At 46.7% G+C, this 21437-nt stretch overlaps 1 protein-coding gene across 2 annotated transcripts in view; it reads right to left on the reverse strand.

The window, feature by feature from the left end:
• Positions 1–21437, reverse strand: part of LOC146830440 (ranBP-type and C3HC4-type zinc finger-containing protein 1-like) — a 540476-nt gene that overhangs the window by 414146 nt on the left and 104893 nt on the right. For both annotated transcript variants that reach the window (XM_085604678.1, XM_085604679.1), the window contains exon 4: positions 4189–4330. In XM_085604678.1, the coding sequence (XP_085460804.1) occupies positions 4189–4330 (142 nt within the window). The remainder of the gene's footprint in view (positions 1–4188; positions 4331–21437) is intronic.

A 21437-nucleotide genomic window follows, 5' to 3' on the forward strand; every position in this document is an offset into this window, starting at 1 on the left:
GGTTTAAAAATTGGGATCTCTAAAATAGGTGACATCATAGAGGGAGGTACAATAGTTCCCTCTGACAAGCTCAAACACACATACCAACTGTGCGACACCCAGAGATACTCGTATCTCAGGCTGCAACATGTCTGGAAAGCAGAGGGGATAGACACAGCAGACATCCCAGAGTTTGCCCCTTTAGAATGCAGATTACGTCAGGAAGAGCTCTCCAACAAAGCTATTTCATGGACCTATAAAACGCTAATTAATAATATCCCAGATAAATTGGGACCACTTCGGGCCAAGTGGGAAAATAACACTGGACCTCTGGAGGACATTGACTGGGAGGCAGCTCTGATGTACAAGAGGAAAGTGGCCATTAAACAGCGGCTATGCCTCATACAATTCAAGAATCTCCTTAGAGTATATTTTGATAGGGCGCGTCTCCACACTATGGGTAAAGCTGAGACACCTCAGTGTCTGCGGTGTAAAACAGAGAAGGGTACATTTGTGCACACACTCTGGGGTTGTAGTCGGATCCAAATGTACTCAAGTCAAATATTGGGGGAACTGAATAAAGTGTTGGGGGCACAACAAGAACGGTAGCCCGAAGTATGCCCTATTGGGCATTTCCATCGAGATAGACCTGCCGCGCGGCAAACTCCTCCTATGCAATGTAGAGCTCATAGTGGCCAAGAGGGATATAGCTTGTCAGTGGGGGGCCCAAATTCCACCCGCCCTTACTGAGTGGAGGGCCCATATGGATCTCTACATGGTAGCGGAAAAAGTGACATAATAAGCGAGAGAATGCCCCCGAAAGCTTCAAAAAATCTGGGCCCCTTGGCTAAAATATTACGGGTTGAGTATGGAGGGAGAGGACGAGAGACATACCGTAGCGAGACAAAGCCCGAAGAATGAGAGGGGACGAGGAACTCATCCCCCTCCTTTTCCCCCATCCTACTAGTCCTCATATGCCCTCGTTTTCTTTGTACCTTTCCAAGGTTCTGACTGCTAAATATTATTGTAAATGTATGTAGCCCAGAGAGGACCAACTTAACTACAGCCTTATGGATATCTAAACCACACTGTATTATTTTACTTGTGCTACCGCAATGTCTGATCTGTGACTATGCATTGCCGATTCTTCACTGTCCATGTACTGACTAGATCTGTGCTAATAAAAAGTTATTTAAAAAAAAAAAGCAATTGCAATGCAATAGGTCTCGCATTTGCGAGAGTTTGAGCAATTGGTATTGTAAAGGACAATGCCTTTTATTTATGTTTTAGATTTTAAGAGAGATAAATAAAAGGCATTGTCATTTACAACATCAATAATTTAAACTCTTGCAAATGCAAGACCTATTGCATTGCAAATGCTGGTTTGTAAAAGCACCCCATGCTGAACTTTCACTTTATGGCAGGCACACCCCTTTTTAAGACACGGCCTGTCTAAAGAAAGGTGTGCAGTCAACCTTAGAGCGAAAGCACAGAGCACACACACATGAAGATGGAAAATTAGTAAGCAGACACGGAACACTCATGAGGAAAGAGAATGCACACTGGATGTCACAGTCTACAGGTTGACACTGAATCAGTAAGGAGTCACAACACACGAGGAAACGGAATACACACAGGAAGACACAGAATCAGTGAGCAATCGGAGAACACATGAAAAAGAATGCACATGGGATGACACAGACAGAGTGCGTTACAGAATCAGTAAGCAGTCACAGAACACGTGAGAAAAAAGAACACAATTCAATTTCATCTTTATTTGGGTACAAAGGTATCCATAAAAGTCTGATAAAACCCACATACAATGTGAAATAAAACAGTTGAAAACATTCAATTCCTAAAAATATATATTTAACATCCAAGATATGACGGTCATAATATGACAGCCATGCATGGAGCAGAACTGTTTAAGACTTAGACCGTGTTCATCGAAAGGAGAGCACTGACAGCGGTTTTCAAGAAAGCACCTATGTAAAAATAGACAACATTATTGAGTTGAAGGAGCATACTAGATGCTACCATAAAGTCGGTGACGTTATGCTGTCAGCTTCACCGACAGCCACCTCTTTATTCGCACTTCTACCGTGGAGCCTCGGTCTTGAATCTCAAAAAGCTGTCATTTTGGCAACATAGCACCACGTTAATATGAGTTTTATTTGTAAGCACGAAAAGCGACACCTCTGTCCGAATTGCCCACTCCACTAGTGTGTAAAAGTTTGTCACGTACCGAGGTAAGGTTACTCTAAGCTTACAATGCTTCCTTGAGCAAAATTCCAGTAGACCAGTCGCAGATGGTTTCCACTGTGTCCAGTTTATGTTTATGTTTATGTTAGTTTATTTATATAGCGCATATATACCGGCAGGTCTCTTAGCGCTTGACAGAAGGAGATTGCATCAGAGGGTACAGACAATCCTTGTAGCGAGCACAGTTAAAGAGTATCCTCAAATAGCAGGGTTTTTAACAGCTTTCGGAACGGAAACAGACCCGTTTCTTTGTTTCAGTTGTGTTATGTGGATCTTTTGACAGTGCCTTATGTATGTATAGTAATAAGTGGGTGCAGAACTACTTAAATAACACATATATAAATTGAAACCAAAGGGCACCATCGGGCACCTATTACCGGTTCCAATATTTAACTGGAATTTACTCCACAGAAGGTCCGCAGCATCCCAAAGCCCACATGCTGATAACTAGACAGAGTACAAACCCATCTCTAACTAGTCAGATGAAACAGCCACTAAGGAGCGTGAGCTATGGGGAGATGAATAGATGCCAAAAATCACCCAGTGTCGTCAAGTGAGCAGCAGGATTAGAACCCAGGACTATTATTGCACTAACACTCCGTTGACCAAGCGAACCATGGAGAGATAAATAGAGCTGCCCAAGATCACACGGTGTCAAGTGAACAAAGCAGGATTTGAACTCAGGATTATTGATTGCCGGTGTGGACAATCAAGCCACTGAACCAACCGCAATGTGAAACTATACAAGTCACAGAACCATGTGGTTCTAATTTGCAACTTGAGCGTAAATGTTGCAACCAAAACACACTGTTGACCAAAAGCAGTTGAGCAGCCGTAGGAAAAATGGAAACTGAAAAAATCGCGCCGTGCATAAACAAATAAAAGCGGGCGGCAGCTATCTTTAATAAAGTGGAAATGTGCCGTGCCACACAGTGTCGTCAAGTGAGCAGCAGGATCAGAACCCAGGAATATTACAGTAACGCTCAGCTTGACCAAGTGAACCATGGGGAGAAAAATAGAGCTGCCTAAGATCACACAGTGTCAAGTCAACAGCATGTCTGCAGCACCCCAAAGCCCACATGCTAATAACTGGACAGAGAACAAGCACATCTCTAACTAGTCAGATAAAACTACCACTAAGGAGCGCGACCGGCCGCGATGTGAAACTATATAAGTGACAGAACCATGTGGTTCTAATTTCTAACTTAAGCGTAAATGTTGCAGCCAAAACACACTGTTGACTAAAAGCAGTGAGCATCCTTAGGAAAAACAAAAACTGAAAAAATCGTGCCATGCACAGCCATGCATAAACAAAAGCAAGCTGCAGCTATCTTTAATAAAGTTAAAATGTGCCGTGCCACATATTAGCATTAACGCGGCAATACCAAAAAAAAGTGCAATTCGGCTAATTAAGAGACACTGTCTCCCGCCGCAAGTAAAAGATCCGATCCCGCTGGGTGTGGCATAAATCGGACAGGGTGGCAACCAGGAGGGGCTAAAAAACCTGCAGGACAATCAAAGTCTATTAGGAATAATAACTGACGACAAACAACGCACACCAATCAGAAAAGCAGGCAGAGCTCAGACACGGCCTCTGGAATCTATTGATTCCAAGAAGCCCTCGTATGGCAAGCGCAGCGCATGGCGCTGCTAACGCCAGGCGAGACCTAAAAACAATGTGCACAATATATTGCACAAAACACTGAAACAGTACTATGCTTTTAAAATCCCACGGATGTGACATTAATGGGCTAAAACATTAAGACGTAGTCATGCATACATGTTTTTGATGAACTAATACACTAAGGCCAGATGTACTGGCTTAGCCAATGCTGCTGCTTCTCTGCATTCATTATACAATGTGTATGTTCTCAGTACCATGTAGGCAGCAGATCAACATTTCTCAGGGGTGGCATTTAGGATTTGTCCTCTCCATCTCACACTCACCAGATTTCGGTTTTAGGAAAGCAGGACGGTTTCAGCTGGATCTGCAAGGAAGCTGAATGTGTGGCCAATGCCACAGCCAACTGGGAAGCAGTCTGCTGGTCACCCATCTCTATTGCTTTGGAGAGGCGAAGGGCTAAATCTTCTGTCAAAAGAGATAATTAAAAAGATCAACAACTAACGTAAATTGCAACCAGGTTTCTGCTTTGAACCCGGTTTCTTTAAATTACAAATACAGTTATCACCAACTCCATAGGAGACAAATTGTAGAACAATTTGAAAAATGTATAGAGTCTACTACTGAAAGGAATGCATTGCCATTGCCCACTTCCAATATCCTGAGTGTAGCCATGGGGAAACTAAATGTTCACAGATTGTACTGAAGGATGTTTTAGAACGTTAAAGGCTTCCTTAACAATCACGCTATCTTGGTAAGCCTGTTTAAAAACAAAATGGTGGACTCATTGATCACTTTCTTCAGGTGGCTTACTCCGCAAGGCCCTCTGTTGCTTAGGGTCTCGACCGAAAGAATATCAGCAAAAATTGAAACATATTCCAATTGTAGTCCATTCTTTAAGTAATGGGTTGAGAGACTAGTCCTCGGAGTTGAGTACAATGATCCCCTGACGCCATTAACGCAATTTAAATAAACAAAATATTTTTTAAAACAACCAAAGCTACACCTGCTGGCTTTGCCAGTGCTTAAAAGCCTTTTGGCTTTGTCAATGCCTATTTTGCTTTGTCATGGTTTATACAAAATCTTCTTGTTACAGAAGTTGCTGGGTCTAAAACAATAATAGAAACAGCTGAAACCGAAAAATACTTTTTTGTTGGTTTCAAACCTCAAAAAACACATATTGCCAAAACAGACACGGACACTGAAGAGAGCTACTTTGTGTGTGCCGACGGCGCAATGCTCAAATGTGCAGTATTTACAATAATATATATGTACAAATGAGACTTTGTAGAATTCCATAAAGATCAACAGTTCAATCTGTATTCATGGATTACTATTCACAGTATTTGCACTCCAGACAAGCTGCAGTACAATGACCGCACGGATCGTGGTAGGAATTTATTTCCTACATACTGACAAGTTGGTATCCAGAGGCCAACTAGATATAACCACCCAGTATATGTATGATGCACATTGCCTGGAAGTGTTGTGCCAGATGGCACGTTTTGCATCTTGAGGAATTGTGAGAAAGTGGGTTTCTGTTGCAGTAACCCCCCCCTTTTTTGCCTAATAGCTGATGCACTTTTCCTTGTTGTGCCCTGGGCTCCTGCCAATCAGGTGCCCAGGACCTGTGCTCCTTCCCTAAAATACAAACTCCCAATTGGCAAACCCTGGCCACATGTCAGCCCCTAGTAAATGGTACCCTAGGTACCCAGGGCCTTGTGACCAGGGAAGGCCTCTAAGGGCTGCAGCACTCATTGTGCCACCCTTAGAGGCCCTGTACCCTTACACACACACACTGCCTTTGCAGGCTGAGTGTCTGGGTGCAGGACAAAACAAAGAGTCGACATGGCACACAGCTCTGTGTGCCATGCCCATCTCCTACACTGCCAAGGCATATGTCAGCCACCCCTCTGGCTGGGTGCCTTATGCCTATGGTGTGGGCACAGGAGCAGGAGCCCTGTGCCCCTACAGTACCCAGGTCCATTCATGGGCACTGTAAGTACAGTGCTGCCATTTACAAGTACATGGTGCTGAGAGCTCGTCAAACACGAGCTCCACAGCACCATAATGGCAACACTGAAGACTGGGAAGTTTGGTATCAAACTTCTCAGCACATTAAACCCACACTGATGCCAGTGTGGGATTTAATGTACTAAGCACCCCAGAGGGCATCTTAGAGATGCCCCCTTACAGCTAACCTACAATCCACGTCTGCTCTGAGGCTGCCCAGGCTGCCACACAGCAGACACGTTGCTGGACCCCTGGGTGGGAGAGCCCCTGCTCTCCCGGGCCTGCAACAATGCACATCCTGGGTGAGGTGAGAAATCTCCTCCCCCAGGATGAGCCAAGGGAAGCTTCAAAGGCATGCCGCCAGTTGGAGTTTCCCCAGGCCACTGCAACCCCCCACTCTGGCGGGAAGCTTGGCCGGAAACCCCATACAAGGACAGGGGATGTGCCAGCCTGCCCACCCCTCAGGTGGGGGAGGCAAGGTGAAGCACATCTCCGGGCTCTCGCCATCTTGAAGATGGGAGGCCCTACCCCATCAGGATTAGGCTACTGCCCCCCTCCCACAGGAGAGAGGCAGGATAGGGGGTGTACCCACCCCAGGACAAGGACCCATTGGTCCCTGGCCTTCACCTACCTGTAACGCCCCTAAATCTAGTATTTAGGGGACCCCTGAACCTTCCTTCCGGAGATTCCAGATAGAAACCTACAAGAAGAGCAAGAAGAAAAAAGACCTGCCCTGCAGCTGCTAAAAAGAGGAAGACACCAACTGCTTTGGCCCCAGCCCTACCGGCCTGTCGACCCTCGAACCTGCTCCTGCTCCAGCGCGGCATCTCTTGTGGCCAGCAACCTCAAAAACCCCGGAGGACCTGGCTACCTTTGAACTCTGATTCCCTGGGACTCCCATGAGTAGAGGCTCTACTCAAGAAACCTACTTTTAACCCCTGGCAGCAGCCCGGGACCGCGGACCCAACACACTCTGCACCAGCCAAGCCTGGCCAGTGCCGGAGTGGACAAAGACCCTGAGGACGACCCCACGGCGACTGTGACCTCGAGTCCGGCACCCAAGGACCCCCCTCGACATCCCGGAAGAAGCCTGCAGCCTCAGAACAGAGTGCCACCCCAACCGCGATCAACAAGAGGGTAAGATTCCCGACGTCAAAAGGCACCCCTGCACCCGGCGCCCTGCGGCCCCCTGTGCCCAATCCCGGGGTACCCACCTAACCTACAACTACCCAACTTACCTCTCGAAGTGGTGGTGGCATCTGAAGCATCCTCGTCCCCGAGCCTGCAGCCTTTTTCCAAACCGGAACATTCCCATTGATTTCCATTGAGCGCCCGACGGCTCAAAAGCACCCTGCACCCAGCCGCCCGAGTGGCCCTGGCAGTGCACTCTCTACACTAACTTACTTCCCCACTTGCCCTGAGTAAGTGACCAGGAGCCCAGCTCCCACAACCGCGTGGCTTGCCCGACAGCAGCCACCAACCAAGGCCCCCCTATCCCTCATAGGATAACATTGGGCCTAACTCTCTCTGCACCCGGCCGTCCTGAAACCGCTGAGGGTGAACCAACTGTACCTACCTGACACTGGGGGACCCCTGAGTCTATGCCCGGAATTTCAACTCTGCCAGTTGAGTACTTACCCTTAAAACCGCTAACTTCATTTTCCTCATAGGGTAACATTGACTGGCTTTTTCTTCAAAAATCTTCTAAGTGTGAACTTTTCAAAACTGCAAAAATTCACCAAAAATCAGCCAAGTGACAAAAACGAATTTACTCACCTGCTCCTAGGTGAGCTCCCAGTGCTGGATCTTGGTGCCCAGCCCTGACTCTGAAAAGTGTCCACAACTATACTTACCTCTAACTCATTTTTCTCCCATAGGAAACCATTGTCTGCTTTTCTGTGAAATTTCTTCGAAGTGTCTACTTTTGCAAATTTGAAATATTCTTTTAAAATCGTACCATTTCTGCAAACGAAATTACTTACCTGTTTTTGATAAGGACCCCAGTCCTGGGTCTAGGTGCCCAGTCCTGGATTACTAAAGTAACGATAAAGTACTCTACCTGCAATTTGAATTTCTTGCCATAGAGATCCATTGAATGTTTTCTTTGAAATATTTTCTAAGTGCTAACTTTTGAAATAGCTAAATATTATTTAAAAATCACTACAGTTATTAAGTCGACTTTCATCACTTGATTCTGAATACTGACCCAGAGCTGGATCTAGGAGCCAGACCTGGAATTCCAAAAGTAATCTGAAAAGTAATTTATTACAAATAACCTGAATGTACCATTGAGCTCAATGCATTGTGATGTTTAGGAAATAGGATTGTTTATTGCAACCAACTGTGACTGTTTACAAAAATTCATTGCTTAAGACAAAAAGTATTTATATGCAACCTCTCATTCTGAGAAAGTATATTTTTATCCCCTTTGTGGTTCTAAAAATAAAACAAGCATATATTTTATATATATAAATCATTGGCCTAGAGTTCAGTTATTGAGTGTGTGAGACCATTTGCTGACTGAGTGTGTACAATAAATGCTTTACACTGTCCTCTAGTACTGCCTTACTGCTCGACCAAGCTACCACTTTTGAGAGTAAGGTCATACCTAACTTTGACCTCTATCAGCCTCTGGGGGACTGTGGACTCTGTACACCCTGTACCTATTAGGGAACAGTATATACAGAGCCACTTTCTCACAGGAATCCCTTCTACAATTAATATAGAGTCAAAACTTCAACATTTTAATGGAATTGACTGGAATGCAATCAGTTGTGAATAGTAATCAATTAATACAGATTGCACTATTGATCTTTATGAAATTCTAAGACATCCCAATTGCTCATATGCATCATTGTAACTGCTGCAGTCACTGCACCTTTGAGAACCGCGCCGTCTGCACTTAATTTGTCGATATAAGATATCTTATAACTACTTTGGAGATTTAATGAAGTAAAAATGTCAAGAGAGAGAGTTGCACTGATTGGTCCCAAAGAACAATTGTTGTTAGTTCCTTGCTCTTTACCCAGGTTCCGTTATTGGGCTTATAGGTCATGTCCTGTGTGTATTGACTTTTGGAAGAATGCCGTTAGTCGCACTGAATTTAGCCAATGGCTAAAGTAAGCTTCCACGATATAGAAGAAAATAATATTAGACCAATGAATGAAGACGGCTGGCTGGAAGCCCCTGTAAGTAAGGATAATATAAATACAATTTTAGTTGCAAAATCTCGGAGAATCCCAGACCTAAAGGCTGTATCAAAAAAGGCTGCTCTTTCAAGTATTAAAGCTTCAAAAGTAAAGCCCCACTCCGACTTCTGTGCAAACACAAAACTTTATTCGTCTGAAGCAGCATATATATAACTCAAGTCCTGACCGGTTTCGGCGTCACCACGCCTTGCTCACAGGTGAGTTCAATAATTACCATGTGGTCACGAGGCCATAGGATCAACTACAGCCCCCAGCATGCATCATCGTTGCTTTGTAATCACGAGGCATTGCTTAATATTCATGTTTTGCCCAAATAGCGTTTTATGAACAATGTCCCAACAACGTACCAAATTGTAATGTGCACGCATTCCTTCTCACAGCAAGTGCACTTTTATGCTGCCTCTGTCCATGATAAGGGTTAGCACTGCGGAGCTTCCAAGAGGAGAAAACTCCTCTATTCCCTTTCTCTCTGATGCGCTACCAATACTTCTGGCAATCCTTCGTTTGGTGCGCGAGAGCGTGTCATGCCCCCTCCATAAAATCCAGCAATGCCTCGTGATTACAAAGCAACGATGATGCATGCTGGGGGCTGTAGTTGATCCTATGGCCTCGTGACCACATGGTAATTATTGAACTCACCTGTGAGCAAGGCGTGGTGACGCCGAAACCGGTCAGGACTTGAGTTATATATATGCTGCTTCAGACGAATAAAGTTTTGTGTTTGCACAGAAGTCGGAGTGGAGCTTTACTTTTGAAGCATTGAACATGCAGGCTTCTCCGCTCCTGCAACCTTTGAGCCCACCCTGCAGAGTCGGTGGCCCCCAGTAAACGGAGGATGTTGTGCTGGATTTTGTGGAGGGGGCATGACACGCTCTCGCGCACCAAACGAAGGATTGCCAGAAGTATTGGTAGCGCATCAGAGAGAAAGGGAATAGAGGAGTTTTCTCCTCTTGGAAGCTCCGCAGTGCTAACCCTTATCATGGACAGAGGCAGCATAAAAGTGCACTTGCTGTGAGAAGGAATGCGTGCACATTACAATTTGGTACGTTGTTGGGACATTGTTCATAAAACGCTATTTGGGCAAAACATGAATATTAAGCAATGCCTCGTGATTACAAAGCAACGATGATGCATGCTGGGGGCTGTAGTTGATCCTATGGCCTCGTGACCACATGGTAATTATTGAACTCACCTGTGAGCAAGGCGTGGTGACGCCGAAACCGGTCAGGACTTGAGTTATATATATGCTGCTTCAGACGAATAAAGTTTTGTGTTTGCACAGAAGTCGGAGTGGGGCTTTACTTTTGAAGCATTGAACATGCAGGCTTCTCCGCTCCTGCAACCTTTGAGCCCACCCTGCAGAGTCGGTGGCCCCCAGTAAACGGAGGATGTTGTGCTGTCTTTCAAGTATTAGTGGAGCAAAACATCTTACATACTATATTAGTAGATCAAATATTTCAGAATATGATATACTAAAGTACACACATTTAACTAAAATGCATTTGAAAGTCGGGTCATGACAGATTCCAGCCTGTCAAATAGCTAGAACTTGGAAGGGAGTACCGACTACCAGTAGATTTTGAGAGCAAAAATCGGAATCCTTATACCATAAATTACTTGTATGCCCGTCTGTTCCCATACTTTCAATTGCGTATAATGCAGATTCGGAGCAGTTCACTTTCAATAGTAAGAATCTGAATGAGGCACCAAAGAAAAAAGAAAAAAGATCTACCATCTCAATACATTTTCCATATGCACAAATGTCTCTTGAATCGTTTTATAATGCTTGGAGTCACTGATATTGATGTGTTTAGAACACTGTTTAGACACCCTTCCGTCCGCAGTCTAGTCGCAGTAACCCCACTCACATCAATAGATGCTTAAACGGTCCCTTTGTGAAGGCAGTGTTTTTCAAGTGATATTCATAAACAATAACGCAATGATAATGTCATATTTCCAAAGAACACAGTCCGAAGGGCAAGAATGACAAACTTTGGAAATGCACAGAGACTACTTACATTACATCATTGATACAAAGTACGCCCCCCTGGTCAACAGCAGCACTAAGCTGCGGTTTACTCAACTCTGCACTAACAATAAAAATATGTTAAATAACAAGCATTTATTTATAGGTTAATTTGAGACAAAGAAAGGGAGTAGAGTCCTGCATCACTTAACTGTAGGAAAACCTTAATTTTTTAAGACATCTTGTAGCAAAAGTGTAGAAATATGACATTCTCTTCAAATTAAAAAAATGTATAACTAACATGCTGAACATTTTCACACCTTAGTACATCAGACTATACAAGTGCATTGAGAAGTAATAATTTAACAGTGATAGTTTTCAAACATGAATTAAACAATTTACCCTCCATGCCCCCTTCGCCTTTTGACAACAATGCCAAAAGTGAACTAAGAGGCATTTCAGTTATGTGCACTCTGTGGGTGGCCTGGGTTTCTATTGTACATGAACAATATTCTAGTGTATTAAATCAAGCACAGGAGAACGTTTTGTGAAGGGCACATCCTGAAGTCATGTATTTCGAAGTCCTCTTATATGTTGTAATGAAGACAAGCATTTGCAATGCAAATAGGTCTTGCATTTAGGCAAGTTTAAGCTATTGGCATTGTAAAGGACTAGGAGTTTTAATTTTGTTTTAAAAACCAAAACAAATAAAAGGCAGTGTCATTTACAATACCAATAGCTCAAACTCACTTAAATGCGAGACCTATTGCATTGCAAATGCAAGGCATCACGGAAAACAGGAGTGGGGGGTGGGGTGGAACGGGGTGTGGGAGGGAGAAGGCACGGACAGGGGGTAGGGGGTGGATTGGGAGGGAGAAGGCACGGAAAACGGGAGGGAGGGCGGGGGTGGAGAAGGCACAGGGCGGGGGTAAACAAGGCACGACAACCTGAGGGAGGGAGACGGGGGTGGGGGGAACGTGAGGGATAAGGCACGGACAGCAGGGGGAGAGGGGGATAAGACACAGACAACGGGACAGAGGGAGGGTTGTAAAGAAGGCACCAAAGCATGTCGTACCTGCAGTAAGAGAAACTGAATAAAGAAAATAGTGGTCACAGTCTAAATAACAAGTACCGTGTAACAACTGAAGTAAAGGGGCCAGTTGCCATGGGAGGTGACAAATGAAGAGTAGGCGGTACTAAGGAGGGACTAAAGTCCATTTACGAATCAGAAGCCAGCATTTAGGACAGACAATGACACAAGCCAATGGCAATTATAGGCGGAGAGTGGACGGGGCTTCTATTCGCTACTCAACCACAAAAAGTCTCGCAGAGCACCGCATGCTCGCTGGCTCAGGCTCGACCTAAACAAGCATTGGCATAGCCAATAGGTCTCGCCTTTGGGACCTTTTAAGTGTTTAGCCATGCAACAGTTATTGTTGCACCAAGAATATTGTGCTGCATAACTAAATACTTAGAAGGTCCCAAGAGCAAGACCTATTGGCTATGCCAATGCTCGTTTTATTTTGGTTAACGCTGCATACCGTTTACTGTTTGCATTTTATCTTTCCCTCTAAACAGCCAATATTGCTATATTTTACTAGTAAACAGGCAGTAGTACAAGGGACGTGGCCAAGTGGGCAACTGGAGCAGATGCTTGGTGACAAGCTCCGTCCTTGCCCGGTCCCAAAATCCTGAAAAATACAAGAAAGAGGCTATTTCCGCATGTGATCGCAGCCGATTCCTTATCGGAACCGAATTCCTGCTTGGCGGGAGGGCGCAGACACCCAAAAAGACCTCAGGAGGGGTGAGCAGGATCTGCTGCGTGGGAGCCCGCTGTGGTCGGCCCTCCGTGATCGGGGACCGAGAGGTAAGCAAGGGTTGCGATACACGCAAGACAGAGGTGAGGAGATGTCGAGGACGGCGGATGTGCTGCTGGAGTGAAAGAACCACGTACCCTCTAGGAGCGGCTAAATGAAATAACGGTGCCTATGAAGCGGCAGAGCGTTTGAGCACAAAGGGCTTCTGAATGATGCTAGCAGCCGCATTACAGAGCCCCAGACCGGTACGAGCTGACAAGCGAGAGTGGCAGCCGCCACTATGTCATCTGCAAAACAATGGTCAAAATTCAGTCTCAATTAAATACAAAACGAAGTGATCGGAGCGGAACCTCGGCAGAAACGCAGAAACCGCCTCCCCGGTGAGCCCTGGCAATTGCCTTGATGGCCCGCAGACAGAGGGGGGGGGGGACCCCCAGAGGAAAGGATCTGCACGGAAGCGGTGAGATGAGGAGCGCTGCTCAGAGGTGCGAGTCCTGGGCCCAGCTGATGATAGTGGTGCACTTAGACACTGGAGACCGTTCACCGGGGAACTGTACAGCAGAGGATTGCTGGGACACCCTGGAAGATATTAATGACCTGGAAGCGCGTGGCCAATGGCGCCTGGAGCAGCAAGCGCGAAGGAGCAGGGACATAATCCCCAACAGAACAAGCGTGCGCGCCTTGCGCTGCAAGTTACGAACGGGAGTTGTGTGCGCGCGAAAGTGAAAGATCAGCAACAGAACATAGGAGAGGCGGAGCGAGGCGTGCGAGCACTTACGCGCTTAACAGTAAGCTGGTGGCCGCCTTTGGTAGCACTTTAAAAACCCGCTTACTAAAGGGCTCGCCAGACCAACGCATGCGCTGGCTCTAGCGAGACCTAAAAAGGAGGGAAAGTGAAATAAAACAATTGCCTAGGGTCACACAATTTAGTAAAGTGGGCAAGCCAGAATTAATTTCAGGTTTTTTGGTTTCACATTGTTCAGTTCAGCCACTAGATGAATATGCTTTGCTTAACCTACACCCATCTTACCACCAATCTTAGTTCACCCCCCACCAATCCACCCCTTCCCGACCAACACACCTCTGGCATCAAAGCGTCCCTTGGTCACATCACATCTTTTTGGCCCCTTGGAAACTGTTTGAGTATCCACGTCTTACACATACATTATGAACACATTTCCAAGTTTCTGGGAATTTAGAAAAAAGTCTTGGTAAGGTGCAACTGTTGGCTCTTTCCAAAAGTAACAGCTTGCTAAGCTTTTCACACAAAGAAATGTTACTGTATTATGCATTTGCACTTTTATTCTTCTTATTTTATTTCTACAAAGGGAATACTCTTGCCTATAGAGAAACTCATTCCAAAACACCCCTACCTAAGTTGGGGATGTTTCCTCCACACTCTCACACTGAAAAGAAAGTTAGCTTTCAGGAAGGAACTGCAGATGCCAAAGGTCTGTGAATAGCCACAAAACTTCCAAATGCTCTTAAACTACTCTGAAAGGACCACAAGCGAATGCACCATCCAGCGTAACCCCACCAGTGTGGAGCCTCACATACATATAAGATTACAGGACTAGCTATACTATGTACAGCACACTTGGGTGGATCCCCTACATCAGTCACCAGAGATACGGAAGGCCTCTACATAAACATCTTACCATGGGGAGAGACAGCCCTCATGCTCCTGAACATATACACCCCAAACACTGTGCAAGGCTATTACCTGCACAGGTTACTGACACCAGATTCGGCCTGCTACTGGGCTTATTATGGTAAGGGGAATGGGGCCTTTAACTTACCCTGGAATCCCACACACAACAGATAATCCAATGCTTATCAGGGCACCAGAGCAATATCGTTGCTCCTCAAGAAAGATCACAGAGCTGGGACTGATGGATACCTGGCGCCACCTACACCTGGACGAGAAGGACTACTTCGATTCTCACTTTCACGCCATGTATTCACAAATAGACTATGTCCTAGTTATACAGTCACCGCTCTATGCCCTTGGCACCAAATCTATGTCTGACATCTCCATATCGGACCGCACACATCTTGCACTCACATGTAGGAACAGCTTAGCCCTCAGGAAGGGTCCAACATGATGGCGCCTCAACCAAAAACCCTGAGGAATCCAGTCAATAGACAGTCCATATGCTCCCCAATCACAGATTACTTCAGGAAAAACACTAGCCAGGATGTCTCCCTACACGTAGTATAGGATGCCTTCAAAGCCACAATAAGGGGAGTCCTGATCTCTTTGGAAATTGACAAAGCTAGAGAGGCCAACTTGTTGAAAATATCCTCGGTCGGAGATTAAAGCGCTAGAGAGAGCAGACAAGAAAGCTCCCTCTAGAACCTCCAAATGCAAACTCGTTATTCTCAGGGGTCCATTAAAATCACATAGGACCAACCATGCAGAAAGAACATGTGAGAAGTTGGCCTGATTTATGCTGTCCACTATTTATAGTGGGCACCTTGGATCAGTCCAAACAACCCCTTATTGGTTATAGGTTAAAGACAGCCTTTATTGAAAGCTATCCTAGTGGTAGCTATGGAGAGCAGCCATCAGGCTAAGTCTTGAAGGAATGTAAAGCAGCTTGTTTTACCAGTCTATAATCTCTTGAGTCACTAAATGAAAGATATCCACACCAGGTATATATATACAATATATGTATTTATTACTAAACACACCATCCAAGTCTCTTTATAAGACTAGAGGTAAAAAATAGCACAAATACACGTCAGGCCCTAGGGGCGAGCCAAACCATATACTAAAATAGTGGTACAAGAACCACGACTTAACTAGACACAGGGCCTAGAGCATGTAGAATCGCTGGGACCCCAAGGAACCACCCAAGGTAGTGACACAGGGGACCCACGGGGGCCGTGTACAGTGTGTGAACACAGCCACGAGCTCCCGTTAGCTTCTATGGGGAAAGTCACGGTTAGATTTTTAAAGATTAGGGACACTTAGAAATGAGTCAGGACCAAACCCTTTTGGACTTAGGAAGTTCTAGGGCTAGCACCCATGGGAGCACTGGAGTACTCCTGTTACCTCACCCAGGGAAGCCAGCTGCATAGGTGTCTTTTGGTGTCTGGTCGCGTCGTCTATTTCAATGGGAGCTGGCAAAGAAGTGCTGCTGCCGTGAAAAATGCGAAGTGTCTGAATAGATCCAAGCCTGGATCGAAGATAAGAACCTGAAAGCAGATGGGACAGAGTCTGAGTCACTAGCCAGTGACCAGGAAGGCGATGAGCAGATGCCCACCGATGTCGGGTGATTTCAGGTGAAAGAGGTGAAGCTTGACTCTTCAGCCACGAGGACCAGGAGGTGTCGAGGACGACCAGGAGCTGGATTCGAGCTGTCCCACGAAGGATGTCGAGTGCTGCAGCGTCGGTGCCCGGATTGGACACAACAAGCCTTGGCAACAGCAACCCACGCAGAAACGAGAAAGATGCTTTGGTGCAGACCAGCAAGGTTTGTGGGACTCACCACTTGGTTGGGAGTCAGGGCACGTCTGGAGCAACCAGGGAAGCCCAAGGAAATACAAAGTTACCCCCTCAGGGACCCACCAGTCAACGGACCAGGGATCGCGAAGGGACCTCGAGACGAAACACAAAATGGCGGCCCACGGGTCACTCGGAATGACCAGGCCGACAATCTTCGGTGGATTCAGTGCTCGAGGTAGGGGCTACCAGTCAGCCCAAGCACGACTTCAAGAGACGTCGAGAAGTCAATCCACTTGCAGAAATGCACGGTGACCAGGAGTTCCGGTTCCACACTACTCACGAGGGCTGCGGGACTCGGGTCGGCCTCTGAGATGTCTGGAAATCTTCTTCCTGGGCTGCAAATACATTGGAGTCCGGCAGGAGCTTCGATAATGCAGACTGGCAAATTGCTTCTTTGGTGCCTGCCAAGCAGGGGAGTCACTCCTTGACCCCAAGGGAGATTTCTTCAGTCCTCTGGTCTTGAGCAGAGCGTCGAAGGTCCAGGATTCAGCTTCAGAGTTTCGTCCATGGTAATCTAAAGTCCTAAGGACTGGGGTCCCATACTTATACTATGGTAGGGGGTTGGACATACTCTGGGGACCCACCTATGGGAGGGTTTGGAAAGAGGGGTGGCTACACCCATTTCCTTTGTCCAGTTTTGCGCCAGAGCAGGGGCTGGAAGCCCCTAAACCGGTTTGAGCTGAACTATGCACAGGGACACCAAATGTGCCCCCACTGCAGGACTTCAAAGCACTCAGAGTGCTCCCACCCAGCCCCAATACACATAAGCCTGTCTGGGAGGTGATAAAACCTCCCTGTGACAGGAAACCTATTGTCCAGGCCTCCCCTGCCGGAGTTTCGGTCAGCAGTAGGAGGCCAGACTTGTGTCTGTGGCTGCAGCATCCATTTTGTGATGCCAGGGCTCTATTAAGTTTCTACCGGGTATACCAGTGCTACCATGTCTCTCCCTCTAGAAGGGTGGGATCATACTCCCACACCAGTTACTGGTGTGGGGGTACGATTCCAAGGTGTTTGACACCAAACACGACATGTTTCCGTGCAGCCAGTCCAAAGTTAGCATTTACCGTTGGGTTATAATGCACTCAAGAGTATTTGGTCAGGCTGCACTACAAACAGCATCAGAGAAGGGTCTCCGAACGCTGCAGAGGGGTTCTGCTCATACAGGGGCACCCTCTCACATAAGTACCAAGCACTCTGCCTTCAGGATTGATAAGGCCTGCCATAGGAGTGACTTATAAGTTTATATGTGTGTGTATATATATATATATATATATATGGTGATATAGGTAACCTATATCACAGTAAGGGGTGCATGCACCACCTTACCCAGGCTGCAGTAGCAGACCTGTGGTGTCATTTTGGGTGGCTTTCCAGGGGTGGCATAATACATGCTTCAGCCCCTCGTAGGCCTCTGGGGTACCTATGCCCTGGGTACATAGTATACCATATACTAGGGACTTATAAGGGCACCTCAGATCCAATCTGTAATGTACCTAAAGTACATGTAATCAATTTAGAGATGAAGCTGCTAGGCTGGGGCCCTGAATAGCAGGGTCCCAGCCAGACTAAAGTCGAAAAACAGTGAAACACCAGCAACAAGTGGGGGTAAACATGTGAAGCAGATCCTACTCTCCTACAGAGCACTCCACCCCATGGGCCAGAGCATCTATAATAGGGGAGACAAGGTGGGCTCTCTTCTCGCCCGTAATATCGGACTACACAGGAATGAGACACTCATCACAGAGATTCAGTGCCCAGATGGCACCTAAACGAAGAGGGATGCGGGGAAGCGGAAGGCCTTTCACGAGATTACTCTGACTCCCCACATCGGGGAAAGACCCGGCGTTATGCATCTTCTATTGCCCTAAAGCTCTTTTAAACACAGACACCAAACTCTACACCAAAATCTTGGCAATGCACCTCGACCACCTGTTCCTGGAGCTAATTGACCCGAATCAAGAGGGCTTCATCCATTACAGACCGGGGGCGGGCAATGTCGAGCACCTTGGGTCAAATTATAGACGGTGACCATGCCTTCTTACCGAGTCAGTTGGGCCTTTTTGGAAGCAGTCTTTACAAAAATACAGATGGTACCCCAGGTGAAACATAAATTAATTGTCTAATGAAAGGGGTTCCCCAGAAAGAATTATGATAAAGGAGCGGGACAGGGAAAATAATCCAAAACAAGAAAGAAAACCCACTTTCCAAGTTACGCTCTACAATAGAGTCAGCAATGTATACGGGCCAAAAACAAAAAAAAAACCTTTTGAAACATTGGAAACATTATCAAATGTTTTATTTATATTTTAGTTTTCTTTTCTTCCCTCTTTTTCTTTTACCATATATGTGACATATATATTCAATAAACATACATGTATTAAATCATATATTTTCTGAAACGGTCTTCAACCTCCCATCCTTCAAAAAGTGTATTTGACACCACTCAAATATCACACACACACCATCCATACAAAAAGATTACAGGCTATCATACATACTATAAAAGCATATAGTATATAGAGCCATTGTAGGGAACACCCTTGCCTACAAATGTTCAAAAAGACTTATAGAGAATAACCAATATTCTTGTGTCTTTACACATATGGCATATATTGACTTTTCTGTATGTTAAATACATATATGGTACATTTTAGACCTCATTTTTCAATGGTAAAAAAATGATGCATATAAAATGTACCCTATTTGTATTTAATATGACAGACTAATGTTTTGGTATGGATGGAGTGTGTAATATGAGAGTAGTGTGAAATCCATATTTTGAAGTGTGGTAGGTGGAAGGCTGCTTCAGAAAATATATGATTTGTATGTTAATTGAATATGTATGTGACATATATGATATAAGAAAAAGGGAAACAAAGAAAATACATTTAAAATGTAAATAAAACATACTTGATAATGTTTCCAATGCTTTGAATGGTTTTTTTGTGGTCCGTACATATTGTGGACTCTATTGTAGGGGGTAACTTGGACGTGGGTTTTCTTTGTTGTGTTTGGGAAACGTAAAATAATGGCTACGTATAACTCCCAAACGGCGGTGATCGATTTAAAAGGCAATGTACAGTCCCAATTTGACTAGCTAGGGGGATGAAGCAGATTTGCCCACTCTTCCCTCCTGTTTGTCCTGGTGGTGTAGACCCTAGCAACATTCATCATCACTAAAACACCATTTGGGGACATAGAAGATAAAATCAGTCTGTTTGCAGATGACATCCTCCTTACTCTTTCAAATATTCCGGGTTCCTGTCGGCGATAGTGAACACCATACATCTGCTTGAAAATGTTTCAGGGTTAAAAAATAAGAAAAGATAAATCATGTGTGCTCAATCTCAGTCACCTAGAGGTACCAGCTCTAAAAGCCCAAGCCACTGGGCCTCAACTTAGATACTCTACCTTGGAATACAGAGCAGCTCTTTTCTGGGAGGATTACGCCAAATAAAATGGCGGCCCTGCCACAAAGAAACTCGGAGCGGGAGGAGCCTAGCGCGCAACCAAGATGGCCGCGTAGGTGCGAGGCTCCCGAGGACCACCACGACCTCCTGAATTAATCCTGGCTAAATCCTGTCCTTGTTGAGGGGACTGCATCGGTGAACCCGAGCTGAGGCGCCATCCGTTTTTCCTTTTCGAATCGGACCCCGGACACCGGTGGGAGCACCGATTGAAGGTTGCCTTCTCCGCGCTGGCCCCCCGGATTGGAGTAGTGGGGCGATCCGGGGACAAAGCGAACAACAGCGGCGGGCAGGGCTGGGCGACTCGCGTATCCCGTGCTTTCACTTTCGCTTTTGCGCTCTCCTTGCCCTCAAGCGAGGTAGGGTTGCGGAGCGGGGTGCGGTGGTGTGGCCTTGTCCAGGTGCCCGGCTGACCCGCCGGCCGCGAGTCGTCCCGCGGCCCAGTGGTCGCCCTCCCCCCCCCCGGAACCCGTGAACTGGTTTAGCGGCCCTTTCGAGGAGATTGGCACGACGGTGGGAGAGCAGGCATGTCCACCAAACAAGATGGCGACCGGGCGAAGGTGAAGACGACCCGCCGCGGCCCGGCGCCTCAATCCAACAGTATGGACCGCTACACCCTCCAGAAGGGATCTCCGGAGACATCGCGCACATCCCCGGCGGGCCCGACGGAGGCATCTGCTCAACCGGTGGATCTGACCCTCCGGGACGTCATGGGCGCCATCGCAGAGATGAAGGCCTCGGTGGACCAGCGCTTCGACACCCTAGCGCAAAAGATAGACACGGTCCTGGTGGATGTTAGCCTTGTGAGGGCTGACTTGTCCAAAACCAACGACCGGGTCGATTCCCTGGCCCACACCACAACGAGCCTCACGACGGACGTGGTGGCCCTCCAAAAGGAGGTGCGCCGGCTTGGCCAGGCGAGCGCCCTGATGGACCGGCGACTGGAGGATTCCGAGGGTCGGGCCCGGAGGAATAACGTTCGCATTGTGGGAGTGCCGGAGGGACGAGAGGCGGAGGCGGCAGATCTTTTTGTGGAAGAATTGATCCTTACCCATCTCCAGCCCCGGGGGCTGAGTAAGCTTTTTGCGGTGGAACGTGCTCACCGTGTCCCTGGGGGCAGACCTAAGGCCGGTGCCCCGCCGCGGCCTCTCATTGCCCGGATTTTTAATTTTCGGGACAGAGACGCTATCCTGCAGACCTCCAGGCAACAGGGACCGGTCAAGCTTGATAACATGGATGTGCATTTCTACCCAGACTTTACTCCGGCGGTCCAAAAACTGAGATTGAGTTTTCTCGGAGTTAAACGTCGCCTACGGGACCTGAACCTTAAGTACTCAATGCTTTTTCCAGCTAAGCTAAGGGTGGAGGTGGATGGACGCACGCACTTTTTTGACCGACCCGAGGCGGCTGGGGACTGGTTGGACACTCTGCCTGGAGATCGGGGCCGAGGGGGTGGGGGGGGTGCGGTTGGCGGGGAGGGCCCGCCGGATCAGAACTGAGGGGTGAAGAATAGGCCTTGCTCTGGACAACATTCCTTTACCATTTACTGATCGTTTAGGTTCCCCTCCGATGGAGGTCGTGTGGGGTCTGTT

This window comes from Triturus cristatus, chromosome 5_1 (assembly GCF_964204655.1).
Source record: "Triturus cristatus chromosome 5_1, aTriCri1.1, whole genome shotgun sequence".
In the NCBI taxonomy this organism is placed as follows: Eukaryota; Metazoa; Chordata; class Amphibia; order Caudata; family Salamandridae; genus Triturus; species Triturus cristatus.